A 21,734-nucleotide genomic window follows, 5' to 3' on the forward strand; every position below is an offset into this window, starting at 1 on the left:
ATCCTGTTTGCCTAATGTGCAGAATATGCTGTGATGTGCAGAATAAGACACAGAATTAGGGTTTTTGAAAATAATATCTGGGACAAAAGCTCTATCTTAAAATCCATTTTATTATTGTAAACTGTTCTCCTTAAAAGCTTTATGAATTTGTCTGTGCAACCACAAACCCAGTGAACAGGTTGGTAATAATAATACGAGTATATACTGCCACCTACAGGTCATCCCTTGCTATATCTTTAACATAAGGCTGACCAACACTGATCTCTTTATTCCAGGTCATGACTGATTGCAGCACTAATAAACACAATATTGACATTAGGTTGTGTTATGTTTTTGTCAAAAGGGCCTCCAATCATCCTCATCTCCCCAGAGGACACCACTCTCAATATGTCCCAGGATGCAATTCTGCAGTGTCAAGCTGACGCCTATCCTTCTAATCTTACCTATGAGTGGCTGAAACAAGGACAGAATGTTTACCATATTGAGTGAGTACATGTTTTATCATCCAATATCCACACCTAGCCAACTTGGTTATGGGAAAACTTTCTTTTCTTCATTTTGTACTCATATTCTTATGAGTTTCAGTTTTTTCTTGATACCTGCTGTGTGCAGGTTCATCTTATCCTCTTATGTAGTCACATTACTATATTTCCAGTGTGCAGTATATAGATTTATCTGTATTTTAGGGGTCATAATAGTCACATGATTGCAATTATGCCATATGTTCTCTGTTCCGATCATCAACACCTGCCTGCTTTCAGCGCGCAGTTGCGTTCTATTACACTGTGATAACAATTTCAATTAGATTAATCGTTCAGTCGTAAGCCTCATTAACTTTAGTGCAATACCGAGAAGAATATTTAAAGAAGCCTGCTGCTAATACAATCAGTTCTAATTAGATTATTTATAAGGCTATTGTTTCGTGTGGTCATCCGCACGCTAAGACAAAGAAGATTACTGTTGAGAGTTTTGGGAATTTTTTTTTCCATGCTCTGATAAATAACCTCTTTAATCACTTTGTATTTTTATTACAATGTCAATTTGATCACTTCTTAAATTGCACCATGTTTTGTATCTTTTTTTTTTAGATCTCTAAAGTCCAGAGTGAAGGTTTTGGTGGATGGAACACTTCTTATACCTAATCTCATCCCGGAGGATGCTGGCAACTACACCTGTATCCCAACTAATGGGCTGCTCACCCCGCCCTCAGCCTCTGCACACCTGAAAGTGAAACGTAAGGGTTTATTCTGCTATAAGAGGCAACATCTTTGTGGTTCTGTAAGGCCTTAATTAGAACCCCTTGAGCTACTTTTAGTGATCCGTTCCTTTTCCTCCTCTCAGATCCTGCACGTGTTGTCCGAATGTCCCGAGAAACATACTTGCCTGCGGGCATGGAGGGTGTCATTACCTGTCCTATTCAGGCTGATCCCCCTGTGCTGTACGTCAACTGGACCAAAGATGGGAACGATTTGAATCTTGACAATGTAAGCCGCACAGCATAGAAAGACAACGTGTCACTGAGAAGAAACAAACTGCACACATGCCTCGTAAATCCCTGTGGTTAATTTTTTTCCTTTCTTTGACCCGTCCAGTTCCCAGGTTGGATGGTAAACTCAGAGGGCTCTGTTTTCATAGCATCAGCCAATGACAACGCTGTAGGCATGTACACATGTACGGCCTATAACAGTTATGGCACCATGGGAAAGTCTGAACCCACTAAGGTCATTTTGCAGGTGAGGCTGGTTTTCTCGTCTTTAGTTACAGAGAAAAATCACAGTTATACATGGCAGAAGTAAAAGCTCTCTCTTTCTCCTTCAGGACCCGCCAACGTTCTCAGTGAGTCCCCGGCGCGAGTATCTCCAGGAGGTGGGCAGAGACTTGATGATCCCCTGTGAAGCCATCGGAGATCCTGCTCCAAACATAACGTGGAGCAAGGTAAAGGAGATTTTCCTCGCTGATAGAAAGAGATGCTGCACGCACATGTCCCTTTTCATTTCTGATTTTAACCTTTTGCTGTGCTTCCTCACAGATTGGCCCTACTCCTCGCTCGCTGTACATTGTGTTGGCAAATGGCTCCCTCCTGCTGCAGCCGCTCAGTAAAGACCACCATGGGGGCTGGGAGTGTTTGGCCACTAATCGTGTAGCGACTGTCAGTGCAGGCACTGTGGTCATGGTGCTGGGTGAGTGGTCCGTCTTTATGGTGTGTTCACACCAAACAATAAGTCTGTCAGTGTTGTGATTCTCCTGCATGGCATAGCCATGATCGAATTGAAATCCATTCAGAAAACAAACATTTTAAAAGTTGTTTGCTTGTCGTCTTGTATGAATTCAGACTTTCTTACAAATTGGCATCACAATGTAGTTATTTTGGCATACTCTTGGTCAATTTATTGCAACTAAATCACACAAATGATCATACTTTTGTTTTCTGCAAACTAATATGATAATATATGACACATAACCTGTGTTTTCTCATGTGTATTGTTGACTGTTCAAACTTATAGAAGTGTTTTTCTGTCCCTTAGGTACCAGTCCTCACGTTGTGTCCTCAGTAACGGTCATCGCAGAGATGAACCAGGCCAACGTGTCCTGGGTGCCTGGTTTTGATGGTGGATACACCCAGAAGTTCACTGTATGGTCAGTAACATACAAATCATACCGCATGATGCAGTTCTCGGCTGTCAACAACAATCCTGGCTGTTTTATGCTCCGTTTTCATTTTGGCTGTTTTTTTTCTTTTTTCTTCCAGGGTTAAGCAAGCATCCAGAGGGAAACATGAATGGGCCTCTTTGCCTGTGCCGACTTCCAAAAACTACCTGCTGGTGACTGGGCTACTTGCTGGCACCGGCTATCAGTTCAGTGTCCTACCTCAGAATAAACTCGGCTCTGGACCTTTCAGTGAAATTGTTACTGTGCGAACACAAGGTTTGTACAAGTTAACTTATATTCTGTGTAGAGTTTTCCTCACTCTTTCTAATGCTGTTTTGCTGTACTGTAAGCTTATATAAGTTTGAGCTTATATGGGGTCTTCTTATCAGCTGTGCCAACAGAAGCACCTACAACTGTCACCTCTCTCCCAATCCTGGATCCTCCAATATTCCTGTCGGCCAATCAGACAGACCAAGGTGTTCTCCTCCAGTGGTCGCCTCCTGAGGCTCCGTCCTCTCCGCTGACAGGTTATGTGCTGCAGGCCCGCAGGGATCAGGGCCAGTGGGTCATCCTCAGCAGCAACATCAGTGCCAATCAGAGTGAACTAATTGTACAAGGCCTGCTAAGGGTAATGATGAGTTAATATCTTCTCTCTTGGCATCTGTCATTTCCACAGATTAGAAGTCATTACAGCCTCTGGGTTTCTTGTCTTCACAACCTAGTTGCATGTTGATCAAATAGCTTTTTTGTCAAAAATTCTGTTGCATCAAACTGTTTTACAAGCATGCTAGTCTATATTTAATTAATCACCGCATCTGTCTTTCTCTCAGGACTCCAGTTATGATCTGAGACTCATGTCTCGCAGCAACAAACTTCTCAGTGAACCGAGCGAGTCTGTCAATGTATCCACCACAGGTATGTGGCTTTGTATAGATTATAATGAGCATTACATGCATATTGTGTCAAGATTCTGCCATATGTTTATCACTGAATATTTACAATATTGGCATTGATCAATTTAATTTTTGACCATCTTTATTGACTCTGGTGTGATTATAGGGATGGAGATTTACCCCGTGCGACCAAGTTTCCTGGAGTTCATCCCTGAGCCTCTGTTGGCTGGTGTGTTAGGGGGAGTGTGCTTCCTGTTTGTGGCCATCATCCTCTCGCTGGTGACAGCGTGCTACATGAGTCAGAGGAGACAGCGTCGGCGCAGAAAGAGAAGACAAGGTAAAACACGGATTTAAAGATCATGTTTTCTCTGAATGATTTAACTGTTGTCAACTCAGTTAGTGTGCAGAAAGTGCAATTGTTGATTTTCAAGTTTGTGTTGAACACATTATGTCATGATTGGACAATTTCAACTGTGCTGACATGTTATTGCTTTTTTCAACTTTTCTTAGATCTCCCAGCTGCCCTCCAGAAGAGCTCATCTCCAGAGTAAGTGACCTTACCACAACAGCTGTATATTTTGTAACATTTTTGTTCCATTTTGATTTGAACAGTCCATGCCACTTTGTAACTTGAGTAAATTTACATTTGCTGATATTTTGACTACATACCAACAGTGAAATGAAACTACTCTACAAACACGTCATTGCAATCTCTGTCATCCTTTTGTGTTATGAATGTGCAGAAAGTTACAAATTACACCTTCTGTCGGACCATCTGCGGTACAATGAGGTTGTTTTTAAGATTTTTTTTCTGCTTTGTCTTTCTCAGCTCTCGCACACCTCCTCGCAGCCCAGACAGCGTCCTAAAGCTGAAGCTGTGCCCACCGCTTCCCTTCTTCCCCAACTCCAACTCCTCACAGTCCGACCGGTCATCCTTTGATAAAGGCAGCCGTGGGGAGTACCACGACCAGCGGAAACAACTCCTGTCCAACTCGTCTCCACCACCACATTACACACTCTTTGAGAGCCACCTGGGCTCTCAGGCCTCACCGGCGGCCCTGGAGTCCATCTCCAGAGGCCCAGATGGACGATTCATTGTCCAACCACTGCAAGAGCGCTGCAGTCCCTCCAATAGGAAAAACGTGAGGAAGGAGGTCCTGCAAATTAATGGTGGGGCGAGTGGCTCAGGAAGCAACAGGACATCGTTCAGGGACTCCCCAAAGTCGAGTATCTTGAGCTCAGAAAAGGATGAGAGGAAGGATTCCCCTCTGACTGTGGACGTCCCAGAGCTTAGCAGACCTCCTTCCTCTCCTGGAAGAGTACGAGCCATGGCCAGAAACTTCTCCCGTCACGGCTGCTTTTATTCCGACGACGAACAAGGCTCAGAGGCTCTGTTGGAAAGAGCCAGCTTCTATTCAGACAACAGCGAGAAAAAACCCAGTGATTCTCTCAGGAGGTATCGCATGCCGGGCAACACTGAAGATCTGTTCCAGAGTTTGGGGAGGAGAGCTAAGCTGCTAGATAAAGACGAAGACAGACCGCACCATTCAGGCTACCGACCTATGGAGAGTCAGCTGACTGATAACAGCACCATGGTCTCACAACTTGACAGTGAGCTGGAGAGAGATAGTATTAACAAATGTGCCCAACTGGCAAAGGAGAGGGAAGAAATGGAGAGGGAGCTGCAGAGCTACACAGTCGATCAAAGAAGTCGAGGTCGTGTTAGAGAAGAGCAACAGTCTAATAAGACAAAAAGCCCTCAAAGAGGGTCACCCAAGTCAGAAGAAGACCCTATTTGGAAGCCACAAGATGTTACCATCAGACAGAAACACAAGCCCTCAGGTCAGACGAGTCGGGTGTCTGACTATAGGAGGGCGTGCTACTTTGGGAACACCAGCAGTCCCATGGACCGGCTCCCTTCGTCTCGCATACAGTGGGACATTAGCCCTGTTACATCTATCACCAGCCTCATGCCTGCACAGAGCCCTCGGCAGACCACATCGCCAAGATCACACCATGCTCGCACATGTAGGGAAACCACAGAGGACTCTTTAGCTGTTGATTCATCACGCTCTCCGGTTACCCAGAACACCTCCCTCCCCATGCTCTCCCCTGACGTCTCTGTAGAAAGTCCTCCTGTCCTGTGTCTGGAAACACCAGAGAGAGCCAGATCACTGAGTCCTCCAAGAGGGACAGATCAAGACTCAAGGGAACAGACACAGGATGGAGGCGCTGCTTCAAGAGCCAGACATTCGTACGCTTATGCAGGCACTCAGCCCTGGGATTCGTCTGCCAGAGGTCCTTTAGTTGACAGAGAGAGGCCTGGAAGTTCAACTTCTCCATCATATGATCAACCTGAGAGAGCTGCAAAATGCTACACATCCACAAGGGATCCCAGTCCCTCAAGTTATGCTACCTTACCCTATGAGCACCATGAAGTAGGGGCAAAGGCCAAAGAAAAAGACACTCAGGCTCGGGACGGCCGACGAAGTTCGGGGTTTTACTCTGAGTTGGAAAGAGAGGGAGTGCGGACGCGCTCCAGGAGAAGTGACAAATGTCTCTTCTCTGATAGTCCTAGCCCTATTTCAACACTGACACTTGTAGAAGAGGTCGAGAGTGACCAATCCCAGTTTTCTGTCCCCGGGATGTCAGGGTCCTTCAAGGCAAAGCCTGCAGCTCCATCTCCCCAAATGTCCCCACTGCAGACAAGTGCAATTCTTGAATACCTGAGCCTTCCAGGTTTCATTGAAATGAGCGTGGACGAGCCCGTGGAAGAGGCTACGGTCACAAACACTGCTGGACAAAGTTCAGAATCAAAGCCGGAAAAATCCCCGGGAGCTAAGCCTGATGTCGTTCCTACAAACTGGGAGGTTCATGTTCAGGACCACCGTTCTGCTGGTGCTGCAGAGGCCAGCTTTCATGCTGGTAAAGAACAAGGCCCTAAACGCCATGTGGAAGCTAGAGATTCTACACATAGAGTAAGATTTCCAGATGACACCAGACCTTCGTCACCTGGTCCAGAAAAAACTAGCAAGCAGCTCTATAATGAGAAAACACAAATTCGAGTCGGGAACAAAAGTACAGACGGACCTGAATCCAGACTCGGATCCCGTTCAGCTCAAACCTTGTTCAGTGCAGCAAGAGGAATGGCAGATATAGTGTCGAGACACTCGCAGAGTTTTGTAGACAGTAGTGAGTCTTTATCAGAGCAATCCCAAAGACAAGCTTCTCAGGGCAGCAGGACTAATAACATTGCATCACGAATATGTCAAGCCCCTGTGCCATTTCTAAAGAAGTCCTTAAGCATAGGCCCTTGTAGGACGCTCTCAGGTATGGGACCGCCTCGTCCTTTCCTAAAGAAATCCATTAGTTTAGGATCGCAGAGGTGGGAGCACTTTGAGAACCCGAGGACATATATTTCTGAGAGATGTTACTGGGATGAGTTCCCTAACCCGGATGTCAGGGTTAAGTCCTATAGTTTGGGTCGCAGTCCGCCTTCCTTTCCCAGGCCAGGCCCCTCCTGGAGGGAGTATGTCCCATTCAGACGCCCCAGCATGGGGAGCTTAGAGAGGCCTCACCACGCACACAGACCTTTAGCTAGTCCTTCCTACCTCACTCCTTCCATGTACCCACCCAGACAAGCCTCAATGTCCCCGATGCTGGAACCCTCCGATCCACGACGGCAAGCCACCGTTTTCCCAGAGTCCTCCAGATGGTCTCCCTCTTATCAAGATACCATGAGATCTGCCCCGCATAAATATGTCCCCATGCCCTCTTCCATCCCTGTCCCCCAGTACCAACACTGGCCAGGATCCAGAGCGGAAAGCATGAGGCCCATGGAGCCCTGCAGGGGCCCTCCGAGGTCCTACCTGCCCAGAGGCATCAGCTGGCCCTCACCTTGCTACTCCCCTTTTCCACCTAGAGAGGCAGAAAGCTACAGACAGCCAGACAGGATGATGAGGAGGGGAGGGGAGACAGAGGTGAGAGAGACCAGGGAGGGAGGGAGGGCCAGTTATGCCAGTCAGAGCAGTGGTAGAGGTAGCGCCGGTCTCTTCCGACAGTCCCTGTCCATCACTCCAACGCTGCTCAGCTCCCCAGAAACCACAGAGGAAAGCGAGCGGCACAGAGCCGAGATGGAGCCGCCTGAGAGGAGAGCGAAAAGGTGAAACACCGCCACACCTGGACAGTAACAACACTGGAGTGTCTTCTTGGCAGAGGGATTTATTTATGTTGCCAAAATAACATTATTGTTGTTTTTGTTTGTGATAACTGTAATCTGACCCCTTGTTTTGTGTATCTCATTAGAAGGAACACATCAGTAGATGAGAGTTATGAGTGGGACTCTGCTGATGCGTGTGTGGACTCGGAGGTCCTGGAGGCCATGAGGTTTGATCAGTCACAAATGGGTTCTCGGAGAGGCAGGGGGGAGCTCAGACATGATCAAACCGCTGGCCTCCAGGACCAGCGACGCAAAGGTGAGCATTTTTTCCCTGCTTTTTTATTTTGTGATGTTTTTGATGTTGCATGTGTCATTGTGAGTGTAACGCTTGATGTGTTGGTGCTGCATGTGTTCACCCCGTGCTCTTGTGCTGTGATTATTGTGAGCTTGTCCCATGACATGCCCATCCATACATTTCCTCTCCCTGATGCCCTCCCCAGGCCCGTGTCCCTCAGTCAGCCCGCCAGTTTCCAACCCACCTCGCTGCCAGTACAGCCGCTCCCTAAGCGAGGAGCGCTTCAACGCTCTCCGCCAGGAGTACCAAGAGTACAGGCAGGCTCAGGAATCCATCTGTTCCCGTGAGCCCTGCCTCGCCCCTGGTCACAATTCAGACTCCGACTCCAGCTCAGCGCTGCTTTAGCAGCTTAAATCTGGTCCGTTATTCTGCCTGCCCTCTCACCTCTTCCCTCTTTTTTTCCACCTCTCATTTGCCAGCCAGGATTCTTTAAAAAACGTAGTATTTCACCTGGGGGCGTTGTCCTGCGTCCTGCATCACACAGAGTGTTGCATGCTTCAAAATGCATCATCTCATTAATTGTTGAATATGTTTGGAAAACAATAACCCAAAATGTTGTTAATGACCTCATTTTTAGGTTGACACCAATATTAAACAGTCAGGAAACCTCACGCCAAACAGTTACTTCAAACAGAGAAGACTTTTTGTCTTGTGATCAGAGATTTACAAAGAAAAACTTAAATTGTTGTTCCTTGTATTGCTGGCACGGCTTCAACTATGACTGGACTATTTTATCAGACAGTTCACAAATTATCAAAATGCCCATCAATGGTAAAACATGTTGCCCAAACAGGCATACAAAGCATTGACATGTACATAAGGAGTGACACCAAATTAACTAATTTGAGAAACACATGAATAGTAAATTCTGTGTGCCTTCATATTTGGCATGCATCAGAAAAACTGGTCTCGTCTATTTCACCCAATTTTGCAAGCTTTACAAATAAGAAGTCCAACTTCTAATTTTCATCATACCAAAATAATTCAGGATTGTTGTTCTGCATTCTTATAAAGGTTGCATGCAGGTTAAAGAATAAAGCAGCCCACAGTTATTTTTACAGTTTTGTATCATCTCCCAGGTCAAATACACTCTGGCACCCCTAAATTTCATTCAGTATTTTCATAGCACATGATATGAAGCATAAACTATGCCATTCTAATTTTAGGATAACTGAATATTGCAAATTAAAATGAGTAACCTACATTATTTGTGCAAAACTAACATAAACTGCCCTCCTCAGTGGACCCATACAGGTGAAATACCAGTTTTTTAAGGAGTTCCCTCGTCTGCCTGCATCCTTTTCTTGCCTGCTACTGTATCATCCATGTGCAGTGAGTTTGTGCATGCGAAAACCTATGCTGCTCAATTTACACTTCAATGTTTTAACCTTCAAATCACTGTTCTCTAATGCTGTACTGCTCTTTTCCTTCCACAGGTATATCTAAGAAACATACCAAAAAGCAGTTTTAATGAACAGACGACAGCACTGTGGTCCTGGACACCGTCACACCTCACTGGAGCTTTCTCATGTGAAAGAACTCATTGTTTCATTTATCCTCTGTTACAGCAGACTAAAGCAAAGGAATTTAAAGTGACAGCACCATATGCTGTTTGCCATCAAATGTGACAGACTGCAACCCCTCAGTTGTCATCAGACTACACATTTCACATACTTGTTCCATTGTGCTTTGCATAATGAAGCTGAGAAGGGATTATTTATTTTTCTAAGAAGCTCGTGCAACTGTATTTTGGGATTTTTTTGACAATCAGGCACACAGGGCCCCATTGAGAAATGAAATGCTCACCATGACTAAGATAGGTATACAGTTGAGAAAGTCCTGCTTTATAAAAGCAGCAGCATGCTACATAATGAAGGTTGCATTTCAAGTCTATCGCCTCAAACACTTCCCTTTAAATAATAAAGGGATGCTAATGACAATTATGTAGGTCTGTGTCCAAGTTAACGTCTTGTTTGTGGAAATCTGTAATGTTGCCTGTGCTACCAATCAAACAGTGCTCGAAGCATTCTCACCATTATCTCCCTCTGAATATGACAACAGTACTTAAATAATAGTACCTAAAGATCACATCATTAAACAACTTTAACTAGGATCAGTTCTCAATATTAACATTGTTACTCCAAACAATAATTTACTGTATTTAAAAGAAGAATATTTGTCACTGTGGTTTTCCTGCTGGTTCCCTGAACTAATTTCCTGATATTATATTCACTATAAAGTTCCCCTCGTTAAGACTTTATTAATCAAATCACTTCAAATAGCCTCCCAGTATTTGTTCAAAGTGTACAAATGTTTATATGTACGTTAATGTGAATGAACCCTGCTGTATTGTATATGTTCCACGTCATCATTTCATCAGATTAGAAAATGCTACTTTACTCCAAACCATGCCTCTGTGATTAAATGACAGATGCAGTAAAACTTGATAAGAAACAGGGAAAAATAATTTCTGCCTTATTTTTGTTAATGTCACAAACACACACTGGTTGATTGACTGCGTACGGTTTGAGCTGACAAGATAAACTGACCAGAGGATTAAAAATGATTGAAAAGTTCAACCGTTTTTTTTTTGTTTGTTTTTTTACAGAAGTTTTGCTCACATGATGAGTATTTCTGTATATTTATTAAGGTGAGTTATGATATGCAACAATGTTTACAATTCACTTCATTGATGTGAAGGCAGCACTGTGAATATTTCATCGACTTCTGATTCTGTATTTGAATTGCTGTGAAGTCTGTAATGAATTTTGTGCCCATTAATCTACTTTTTGTTTTTTGTTTCGTTTTTTACTGAAAAAAATTACGGAAGTTGTTTTTATTACGTCACCTGACAAACAGATTTGAAAATTATCTTTGTAGCTGAGATCTAAGATTTGTATTATATTTGCTGACACAACCCAGATGAAAGGCTCCATATGGAGTGAGTATGCATTTCTGATGATGGTTTTGGAAGTTTTGTATAAACTGGAAATTTTTATATCTTGCCACCTGGTTGTTTTTGTCATTTTTATATGTTTGTAATGAATAAATTGTTTTATTCTGAAAGCACCAGACTGAGATAATGTTTTTTGTGTGTTTTGAGGATAATAATAATAACTAGGACTGCAAGCAGTACTGAACGGGCCCTCGCAGTACACGCGTGTCAGGGGATGCTGCCGTCGGGGTGTGTGCGTTACAGGGGCCAGTCTATACCACCTCTATGAATTTCATTGCCTTAAGTGTTAAAGTGTGGCCACGGTACCAAATATGAAATTAGACTGCCACCACAGTGCCACCTAGGGGCCGATCAATAAAACCTTAAAGGGTTATCCTCAGGAGGGCATTGACAATAATTGTACCAAGTTTTGTATAATAATGCACAATCTATCCCTTTAATCCTCATACAGTGTCTGAAGGAGGACTCTTAACTGATATGTTAGAAGAGGCAGGTAGCAATGGTGGAAAGTAACTATGTACATTTACTCAAGTACTGGACTTAAAGTACAATTTTGAGGTACTTTTATGTACATTTTATGTAACTTTATACTTCTACTCCACTACATTTTGAGGCAAATATTGTACTTTTTACTCCTCTACATTTAGCTGACAGCTTTAATTACTTTTACAGTTTTTCCTCTGTGTTCAGATATTTTTGGGCATGTGTCAAAAATCCTGGATTACAGTAATGTCTATAGATATATCCTACATCTCCTGCTAATTCAGAAACATTTTATGAAGCTAAAAATGAACTTAGTTTAAGATAAAGTATGTTTTGCAAAAAGCCTTTTCCCCCCAAAATGGCAAAAGAAAAGACTAAGAATCTACAGTGAATGCACTGTAAGGAGTTTTTAACTGGTTATTAAAGAGTCTCAGTGTAATACTGATGCCTCTATTTGATCTACACAAGCAAATAATACCTGTCACCTTGCCCAATTCTCCTTAAAATCAGACAAGCGATGGTTTAGCATGTTAGTATTCTAACTTTTGTTAATTAGAACTGTAAGTCCAACTCTGGCTGGTGGGAATGTAGCCCAAAATATTGGAAAAATTTGAATTTGGATTTGATGGTTACATGAAAAGTCAGGGTTAAGATGAACCTTGAGGGAAATAATAGTGTTTGTACCAAAGTAAATGGCAATATGTTTATAGTCGCCAAGACATTTCACTAAAAGCACCAAATGTGATGTTTGTGCTGGTGCTTAAAGTCAGATTCATTATCTGGGGATCATGGATTTCACTCCATTGAGATAATAGCCACTCCAGTATCCAATGCTTAATCTCCTCTTGTATCTCATCAGACTGTGAGTCATTATTGTGCAGAAAGGTGAGTCATAGGTGTATTTACCCTCAGTAGGTTCTCACAAACATTGCCAGGAATTGTCCATACTATTATTGTTTATTTCATGGATTTGGGAGACAGATTTAACATCTCAGTGATATTAAGAGAACAACAAAGAGGTGGAAATCCTTTGTTTGCAGATAATGTGCTGTGTATACAGTAAATATTAGCATCCATCAACAACACACAAAAAGCCAACAATTTGCTCTTCAACTAAAGCATTTATATTGTTTCATGTAAGAATTCATCACATTACAGAGGTGTGCGTCATTCGTCAACACCAACTTTCTCTATTTCCACTCCAGGCTGAAAATGTCACACATCACTTGGTCGACATACGCATGACATGTTTGACCATGTTTCCAATGCCGTCAAATATGTAGTGGTAGTGATACTCTGTGTCCCACATGAAGGACGGGGTGCTGACCACTTTGTTCTTCTCATCCACATAGACTTCGTAAAATGGAAAGGTTAAGGTCAAAGCGGGAGTCATTTCAGAACAGAAATAATGACAGAATTAACATAAATCTGCTTTAACTAACACTTAAAGCAAAAAATAACCTCTGAAAGGATATGTATGGCTCACGGCCATTGTGGCGAGCGCCCATGCTCTTCACAGCCTGCACCATGTTTGTGTGAGGCCAGTTCCCCCAGCGAGTGTTCTCGTCCCGCTCGTAGCCCATGGTCACCTCGATGTTGGGCAGCACCCGGCAGGCCAGCACTGGAGACATGCTGGCCAGTCTGAAACAGGAGCACACAGTCAGTTGAGGTTTTTATTAAGTCAAGATTAAGACACGATGAGACTGATCAGGGTGTGAGAATAATTGCCTTACCAGTGTCAGACAGGAGAGATTCAAAGCCTGAAAAAGAAACTCTCCCAGCATGAAGCACTGGGACAGCAGTGTGACGCTCAGTGTGTGCTTATAAAACTTCTATAACTGACCAAAACGTGTATGAGGCAAGAAAACAGTTTGTCAGCTGTTTATTTTCACCATTTGTAAAGAGCCTTTGGGCCCCAGTGGGTGTGTAACCCCCAGCCAACAACAGACACACACACACACACACACACACACACACATGCAGCACCTTCCTGCAGGGGTGTGCAGAGATGTGGGTACGTCTGTGGGTTTTTTTTAAAAGATATTTTTTGGGCCATTTTTGGGCTTTATTGATAGGACAGAGTGAAGAGGGGAGACAGAGGGGAAGACATGCGGGAAAGGGCTCTGAGTCAGATTCGAACGCCCCGTGAGTATGTCTGTTTTGCTTTAAATGGTAATTTTTGTAAAGAAAATCAGAAAGTATCTCTGAATCTCTGAAACAAAGCAGTGAATCTCTGACCATTCCCTCTCTCCATTCACAGTCTAGCTCACTCGATCACCACTGCTGTCTCTGTCAACTTAAACGCTGTCCTATAAAAACCTATAACAACAATGTTATATATTACACCTTTAAATCAGTAGGATCCCAATAATTTTCCTTCCACTTAACATGACTTCTGCTTAACTGACAAATCAGACAACACAGACCTCAAGTTAAAGTTAACAGGAACTTCAATAACTAAAATCCCTTTAAAAAAAGATTAACCAGCAATTAGATTACATGAGACACCTACAGTACGGTCCACCCACGCAGGTGATTTCACTTATCGTACCTGACAGGAGTGGGTGTGTACAGACTTTACTGACATCTCTCTCATTCTTCTGCTGTTGACTGACAGTAGAAACAGGCAGGAAACACGGGGAGAGATTGAGGGGACCAACTTTCAAGAAAAGTTCCAAATTGAACCATTAAACCTGTCCTTAAAGGCTTGTAGTTTGGTGTCATTATTCATTGCATATATTCTCCCAACTTGAACCTCAGCAGAGGTCTAATCAGCCAAAGTGTTGAGCGTTAAATAAATACAGGTGCTTATTTACATGTATTGGTATCCACTCACAGTCCACTCACAACTTGGAGTCTGCATAGGACTATTGATTTTTATCTGTGGAGTTCAAATGTCTGTTTCAGCCTAATTTCGACTTGAACAGTGCAGGTGTTACTTATAGAATAAATTATGGTTTTTATAGTAAGTAGTCTGCTCAAACAGATGCTCCAATCAGATCTGTGACCACAACATACAGACACGCATTAAGGTAAGTCCAACTGTTTTTCATGAGAAATGCACCCTGCTTTTTTCAATCAGGGCAAGCAATTTTCTGAGTATTTTAAAGAAGAGGAAATTTAAAAAATGCTAATATGCAAAGATCTGGTAATTAAGTAATTGTCTACCTGGAGCACTTCACAGGCTCTAAGCATCTCCCTCCACAAGTCTTCACACTCAATCATCAAAGTGCACCTTTAATGCTGCACAGTGTTTGATGCTGCAAAGAGAATAACATCTCAACAAAAGCAAATAGGCAATTTAGCCCAAAAATATTCTTAACAAAGCTGTTGTAAGCTGGTTATTGTTTTAGTTCAACTTGAATCTCTAAAACAATGTCTGAGATATTGGTGCATCCAGTTGATTCATGTTTGTGTCTTTTATGCTCCTCAATCAGAGAGTGAGTGATGAAATCTGAGGAAACACATGCAGTGCAGAGCTGCAGAAGTGCTGTGAAGTTTGCCACCAGGGGCTAAATCATCGCTTTGACAAAGATGGTCTGATTCTAAATTTATACTCGGCTTGTTTTGTCTAAGAGATCGGTTCAACAAATTTCAAGTCAACAATTACAGCGCTGACAAAACACAACAATGGAGGGCGGGTCTGTCTGTCTCCACTCTGCTGCAGTAACATGTGAATAACAGTAATAATGATACTGACTTGCACAACAAGACCTACTTTGCACATATTTTTTTAAGGCTTTAGTTATCACTTGTAGGGTAAGGATTTATTGCAAGTTTAGAGAAAATTATCTGTAATGGGTCTACCTTTTTATATGCATTAATGGCAATAGGAAGGGATTATACTGGTATTATCCTTTAAATCAAAACTAAGCATGCCTTTTATCATGGTAACAGCTGCTTCATCCTCTTCCTCCTTTTCCTCTGCCACTCTTTAATTCCTGTAATCCTGCAACTCCTGTCATCTCAGACCTGCTGTTCTGCATGTGACTACCATGTGTCCCTTCACCTGACCCTGTCACCTGTCTGTCTGCACAGCTGCCCCTCATCGCCCCATCAGGATCAGTCACTCTACCAGATCACAAACTGTGTGCTTTCTCAGTGTTGGAGCCTTCATTCTGTCTGCTCACTTAGGATTTGCCTACCTGGTCTGACTCCCTCCATGTTGCCCAGAGTAAGCCTTTCTCCTCAGAGTAAAGAATGTTTTCACTACAACTGCACTTTCCTGCTGTGATCAATGAGAATGTGGGGGAATTTTCAGCATATATATCAGCACATTTCTCTCATATCTCAGCAAAATCAAATGATTGTTAGTGAGCTAAGAAATTCTTAAGTTGAAGACAGCCCTAATATGTATAACATTTATATTTATGTTGCTGGGTAGCTTGTCAATGTTCCCCTGGGGACCATTAATGCCTTAAAGATAGAACACATTGTTAATCTGAATCTGCAAAGTAACTAAAACTGTCAGATAAATGTATAACAATAATTTCCTCTGAGATGTAAGTGTAACGTAGCTATTAGAGAACAGTAGTAGAGAACAAGTAACTGAAATTTGTACTTGCAACAATTGCTCTCTCAACTGCACTTTGCTACTTTCCACCACTGGTTTTAACAAATGTATCTTCACAGAAGTGTACCATGATATAAGCAGGTTTATTAATATCACTATTAATGATAAGGTTCTGTCAGTAACAGAATATATTTTAACCAAACTGCAACATTCTTCAAGCAAAAATTGTCCAAAAAAAAGGGAATGCATTTCTATTCATCTACATCTAGAAACAGCTCAGTATTCACTGTCTGACCTTTTACCTTACAGGTGCTCCAATGTCCCAATTCCATTACAGGGATCGTTTAAATCTCGTGTGTTTATCTAGTTTAATGTAAGCTAATTTAATCTGATTTAAAGCGTGTTGCGAATCAATGACAGTCTGCAATTTTGCCTCATGTTTGGATTTAAAATGTGAATTTTTTTGTCTTAAAATGTCACACACTGCTGTCTTTAAACATATTGGTTGTACATAAGTACATTACACGCTATTGCACCTTCATTAGTGACTGATTAAATAGTGACCAAGTGATACATACCCAATAGGCTTGCGTGAGCGGTGGAATTCTTTAAGCACTCTTTCCACATCATTGTGCAGCTTGCAGTCTTTGCCATCCTTCACAAATGAGGATCTAAAGATTTGAGAGTTATTTCATAATATTATTCCACCCTCATCATACCAGCTTGTATCTAGTTTTACTCTATTTTACACTACCTAGTCTAAAATTTGCCATATTTCATTATTCCTCACAGATTCTTGATGACGCCGTGGCCTCCAGGAAAGATGATAGCATCAAAGCTGTTGACGTCCAGCTTGGACAGGTCCTGCATTTGCATCATTCCCTGACCATGGCTGAAGCGGGCTGCCTCTGTCATCATGTTCCTATGTGACGGCCAGAAATAATCATAAATACTATCATATGGAATTAATCAAGCCAGGTGTGTAAACAAGCCATTTGACCAGTCTATGAGCCTGATCCATCTGAGAGTGTATCCTAACAAGCCTACCGGTTCTCCCCAGAGCCAGGCTGCTTCCTCATGTGGTCCATCACATGCATCTGCTGCTGATTGGGAGCAAACATCTGGAAGCGAGCACCGTTGCGGCTCAGGTGGTACATGGTGCTGCAGACAGAGTTGTAAGTTACCATCTCTGCATGGCTATATGTTTGTGCAATTATGTGAAATTGTGATACTCACTACACTCCCTCATGGACATCAGTCCCATCCCACCAGCCACATCCTGAGAAAACCTGCATTGCATTGTGATTCACAAACCAAATGTGACTCACAGACATCACAATAATGGCCACACTAATCCACCTTTTTCATTGGCTGAAGATTTATATATGACTTACCACTGCGATGTTAGTGTTTCCCCAGTTGCCATAGTCTCCGTGGTGAACGAAGCAGGCAGGCTGACGAGAGAGAGTAGTCAGAGTCTGTTTTGACAGCAAAGTCCTGGTGGCCAGCATGATTGAGCTTGAGTGCTTTAGGAGTAAAATGTAACTTAAGAGTTTACCACAGAGCCTGGAAAGACTTTGAATGGTAGGAATTTTGCTCTGGATGTCCCTGTATATATAGTGACGTTGTGACGTTGCCACGTAAGCTCTTTTTTCTGAGAAGAGCATCTCTTATTCGCCTTGAATGGCCTATTCCCCTCCCGAACACCCTCCCCTATTAATACCTTGTTTATTCAGCTGATTAACTTAAGTCATTTGGCCACCAAGTCACACTTAGATCTAAACATGTAGTGCTTTAACCCATGAAATATCCTGACCCATTTAGATTCGAGCTCTTAGCTTGCAGCCTGCAGAAATAATGCAAATATTTATTTAAAATATGGTTTTATGATAGGGCAGTCGACTGAAAACCTTCTGCACAACACTCTGCATCCATGTGTAGTTCTGAAAAATCCTTCTTGCTGTATTTTCATAAAGGTAGCAGTGGAGGCAATGCCTTCATACAGCATAAGCATACTGAACGCCCTTTAAAGTCTATTAGGTTGTAAGGCTCTTACTTGCTGTAATGCCATGATGCGTCTACAACGTCTAGACAGTAAACCCAGAAATACCCTGGTCAGACGGAAACGTCAAAGTCAATATACTGTTAAATCAAAACTACCGCTCCTACTTATAGGCTGCTTTTGGTGAGAGGTGTTGTTATTGGCAAAGGACCAGAGATTCAGTGTACAGATGACAAGCATGAGACAAAATATGGCATTAAATTTATTATGACCACTTTTTATGTAGAAACAATCAATATTTACATACTGGTGATGAAAGCATATGATAATTTGAAGAACGAAATGCAGAAATGAAGTAAACAGAACAATATACAACCAACTACAGTCACCACATCAATCACAATTTTAAGCCTCAGCTGGCACCTTTTTATGTGAGATGTTCTCATACGATTCTGCCTGTAGGTTTAAAATTTGCACACGAAAGAACTCATGCATTAAAAAAAACACATACTAAAACAGTCACGTATGGTAATTACAAAGTACAAATAAGGTTTTCTTTTCTTAAAAATCAAATACAAGAAACATGACACGACCAACTTATGCGGCGAGGTTCCTCTTACTAAATGTCTCTTATTGTGAAACATACAGACATGTTTCTCAGGTTCTCCGTGGCCGCTACCTCTTAACACCAACACATGCCATGATCCTTTTTAAAAACACCACAAAGACGCGTCTCACATTTTTTCCGACAATTTTCTCGTGTTACTTCAAGTAAAAATGTGATTAAATAAGACTAAACCAGTGACTACAAAGCAAAAAGAAAATAAGACACAGCACAGACAACTAAATAATAAATAATAATGTCCATATGCTTTGTATGATAGAAATGTTTAAAACAATCTCAGTGTATTTCGGCATTTTTGATGTATCTGGAAAATAAAAATCATACACAGCAAGCATATCAAAAATTAAATCAAAAATGATGCTTAGCAAAGCTCCATCCATGATCCAACCATGAGCAGTACAATCTGCCGCCAGCCCAGCCTCATAACTGGCCCTGATCAGGCTGCGGCTGTTTCATCAATTACGTGTGATGAGCCATGTTGCGCACTCCTTGCAGTTTAGTTTGCTTTACACGTAAGAACCAAATCCTAAAAGCCATTTACATGCAAATCACTAACAACTTCAGTGGTGAAAGTAAGAATCATCTCCTAAATTTCCGCCACCACTAATGAAAGCTTTCATGCACCCAAGCACTGTCAGTCAAGGAGTTTTGCGCACTAACTGTGCACACTGTGTTCATTATGGAGAGTATTCGCGAAGATATCCATTTGATAAAGAGTGGGGTTTGCTCATCAAGCCAGTAGCCGTGCTGCAGAGAGAAAAGCGAGTGTTAACAAGGCCAGTCTGGCAGCATTAGGGCGTATAGGCAGGTGGTGGCTGAAACTGATTGGCAATGTCATAATCGGCAGGAAAAGTTTCACTGCTGTCCTCCATCTCAGAGAGAAGCTCCAAAGCCTGCTCCTCCTCCTCGGTGGGGTAGTGGCGCAGCAGGTTGGCCGCTGTGGCAAGGATAGACGCCCCGCCTGCACCTGCCACCAGGTAGAAACTGATGGCAAAAGTGACGTATATGAGAGAGCCGTGGTACTTTTTGTGTTGCTGCTGTAGTGACAGGATGAGCTCTGAGGCCCAGTAGCAGAAGCCTATGACTGTGGCACACTGCAACACTGAGGAGAGACAAGGAAAACAATTAAGTAATCAATCTTTAAGAAGAGACTGAAGACCCTACTCTTTACTGAACACCTTCACTCTTGATCTACACTGACGACTACGACAAGTATCGCACTGACCGCTCTTGCGATCTATAAAGCACTTGTGTCCTAATGGACTTGAACTTAACCCACGGCACTTACTCTTGCCATGTTTCTTGACTTCATCCTTGCTTGTGTTGTATTACTGTCAATTGTATGTCGCTTTGGATAAAAGCGTCTGCTAAATGACATTGTAGAAGTAGCTAAAAATGACAAACTGCCTGTTATTAAAGATCTAAAATGAACTCCAGTATGGTTAATATACCTGTGAGAATGTGTGCAAATGCATATCTGCGTGTGATCTTTAGTGCAGGGTGCTTGGGTCCAAACACATCCAAGAGGAAAGCAGTCAGACTGCACAAGATGCCCAGAAAACAGAAGGCAGCGATCACCCTCAGCAGCAAGATGGTCTGTGGATTCACACAGTAATCTAGAGGACACAGACAGAGACATCAAAAAGAATTACAAGTGAGCTACCAGATTAGTCTCTGATACAGGGTTTTAACGTGCTTGTGCTGGTCCTTTACCGTCCAGGAGCTTGGGATCAATGTTTCCCAGGACATCTGCCACCCCCAGCTCTTGTCTAGGACAAGTGCCTCCGTGAACTCTGAGCCAGGCCGGTTCTGCCAGAGCCGTGCACAGCGCCGTTATGGACAGAGCTCCGGGCAGAGCCGACACCAGGCTCCGCTCCGGCTGCTTGGGCAGGGAGGTGCCTCCTCTCCTCCTCCGGCCTCCAGGGACAGTCGAACCCGGCGGGGCATACATGGTCATCCAAACTCCCTATGGACTGCTGTAATTTCGCTTAATTGTCAATATTTGTGAGTGCTCTAAAGGATAAGGTCAGCCAGCTGACTGGCCAAAATAAAACCTGTTAGCCGGTACAGCTAACTTTACCTGGGAGACAAACGGATGACAGCGGTCCCGGCGCTTCGTTCGCTGTAGTATCTGTTTCCAAACGAGCCTAAAATCAGCTGCTGGATATAAACAGTTGAAGTATTTGACTGACGGGCAGACAATGAACAGATGGCCTTCAGGCCTGTTAGCTCTGTTGTTAGCTCACAGCTAACGCCGAATTACGCCGACTGTCATTAAAAAATGAACTTAATAGAAACAACCCAGATGAACAATGACCTATTAACTAATCTAGCGAACTAATCCGAGGAAAAACGGCCACAAATTCGATACAGAAAACAAAGACAAAACAAAACAAAAGGGAGCTTACGTTGGCTTCCTGTAAAATATTAACTTCCTTGTTCACAACATTCTTCTTCGTGGTTCTGATAAGCTGCAGTCCAAACGCGATTGGCGAGATGTGCTCCCACCTACTGGTGATGCAGCTAAACAACAGCATACATTGAAAATAAATATTAATACCATAGACTATATAAAATAGATGAATATCCCATTTTACGTATGAATAAAATAAAAAATGCTGTTCTCCATGGCATTATTGACGTATTTTTTTATTGCAATTGTATGTAGATCATAGATACATTTCCACTAGAGAAAAAAAACATCCTATAAGTTATTTATTATGAGAAACTTTCTCAAAATTATGGGAAGCTGTCACTAAATAAAGACTGAGCTTCTCAATTTTTTTTTTAATTTCTTTTACCACATAATGTAAACCACATTGCAAAAATAATGAGAGTTTCTGAAAATAATGACTTACTTATCTGGAGATAGTGAGTCCAAATAATCTCCAAATACTGAATGTTCTGTTCTGCAAAATAATGACTTAGTATCTCAAAATAATAACTTGGTACCTAAAATAAATACTTACTCAATATTGCAAGAATAATGAGAAAGTTTCCCTAATTACTAATGACTTACTTATCTAAAAATATAAAAAATAATAATATATAGAGAAATTGCAAAATATTGATAAACGTTCTGATAATAATTTACTTTTG

The 21,734-nt window shown here is 42.3% G+C and overlaps 3 protein-coding genes across 3 annotated transcripts in view; 1 reads left to right on the plus strand and 2 right to left on the minus strand.

The window, feature by feature from the left end:
• Window positions 1-11,125, plus strand: part of igsf9b (immunoglobulin superfamily, member 9b) — a 30,187-nt gene extending 19,062 nt beyond the window's left edge. The window contains exons 7-22 of the mRNA XM_059337705.1: window positions 344-485; window positions 1,089-1,234; window positions 1,342-1,484; window positions 1,593-1,733; window positions 1,819-1,935; window positions 2,030-2,180; window positions 2,526-2,637; window positions 2,750-2,925; window positions 3,039-3,277; window positions 3,480-3,564; window positions 3,709-3,879; window positions 4,053-4,089; window positions 4,372-7,704; window positions 7,848-8,017; window positions 8,202-8,414; window positions 9,493-11,125. Of these exons, the coding sequence (XP_059193688.1) occupies window positions 344-485; window positions 1,089-1,234; window positions 1,342-1,484; window positions 1,593-1,733; window positions 1,819-1,935; window positions 2,030-2,180; window positions 2,526-2,637; window positions 2,750-2,925; window positions 3,039-3,277; window positions 3,480-3,564; window positions 3,709-3,879; window positions 4,053-4,089; window positions 4,372-7,704; window positions 7,848-8,017; window positions 8,202-8,401 (5,363 nt within the window). The 3' untranslated portion in view covers window positions 8,402-8,414; window positions 9,493-11,125. The remainder of the gene's footprint in view (window positions 1-343; window positions 486-1,088; window positions 1,235-1,341; window positions 1,485-1,592; window positions 1,734-1,818; window positions 1,936-2,029; window positions 2,181-2,525; window positions 2,638-2,749; window positions 2,926-3,038; window positions 3,278-3,479; window positions 3,565-3,708; window positions 3,880-4,052; window positions 4,090-4,371; window positions 7,705-7,847; window positions 8,018-8,201; window positions 8,415-9,492) is intronic.
• Window positions 11,126-12,717: 1,592 nt separating this feature from the next.
• Window positions 12,718-17,519, minus strand: gatd3l (glutamine amidotransferase class 1 domain containing 3, like). Its single transcript, XM_059337732.1, has 7 exons — window positions 17,403-17,519; window positions 17,245-17,297; window positions 17,056-17,169; window positions 16,799-16,930; window positions 16,587-16,679; window positions 12,971-13,136; window positions 12,718-12,852 (listed from the first exon to the last, which is right to left on the minus strand). Exons 1-7 carry the CDS (start codon window positions 17,517-17,519, stop codon window positions 12,718-12,720), a joined length of 810 nt encoding a protein of 269 aa, XP_059193715.1.
• Window positions 17,520-18,259: 740 nt separating this feature from the next.
• On the minus strand, window positions 18,260-21,107 carry tmem127 (transmembrane protein 127). The gene is made up of 4 exons (XM_059338039.1): window positions 20,716-21,107; window positions 20,349-20,611; window positions 20,087-20,251; window positions 18,260-19,737 (listed from the first exon to the last, which is right to left on the minus strand). The coding sequence occupies exons 2-4, from the start codon at window positions 20,590-20,592 to the stop codon at window positions 19,427-19,429; spliced, it is 720 nt and encodes a 239-aa protein (XP_059194022.1). The 5' UTR covers window positions 20,593-20,611; window positions 20,716-21,107; the 3' UTR covers window positions 18,260-19,426.
• Between the last annotated feature and the right edge of the window lie 627 nt (window positions 21,108-21,734).

The sequence above is a fragment of the Centropristis striata genome, chromosome 7 (genome assembly GCF_030273125.1).
Source record: "Centropristis striata isolate RG_2023a ecotype Rhode Island chromosome 7, C.striata_1.0, whole genome shotgun sequence".
In the NCBI taxonomy this organism is placed as follows: Eukaryota; Metazoa; Chordata; class Actinopteri; order Perciformes; family Serranidae; genus Centropristis; species Centropristis striata.

Excerpts from the sequence above, each read along its gene's own strand:
- gatd3l (XM_059337732.1), bottom strand. The coding sequence starts at position 17,519 with ATGCTGGCCACCAGGACTTTGCTGTCAAAACAGACTCTGACTACTCTC. Across the intron at positions 17,170-17,244 it reads GATGTCCATGAGGGAGTGTA|CACCATGTACCACCTGAGCC; the intron begins GTGAGTATCACA and ends CTCTGTCTGCAG. Across the intron at positions 13,137-16,586 it reads CGCTCACGCAAGCCTATTGG|ACTGGCCAGCATGTCTCCAG; the intron begins GTATGTATCACT and ends CTCCTGTTTCAG.
- tmem127 (XM_059338039.1), bottom strand. The coding sequence starts at position 20,592 with ATGACCATGTATGCCCCGCCGGGTTCGACTGTCCCTGGAGGCCGGAGG. Across the intron at positions 20,252-20,348 it reads TGATCCCAAGCTCCTGGACG|ATTACTGTGTGAATCCACAG; the intron begins GTAAAGGACCAG and ends TGTGTCCTCTAG. Across the intron at positions 19,738-20,086 it reads ATTTGCACACATTCTCACAG|TGTTGCAGTGTGCCACAGTC; the intron begins GTATATTAACCA and ends GTCTCTCCTCAG.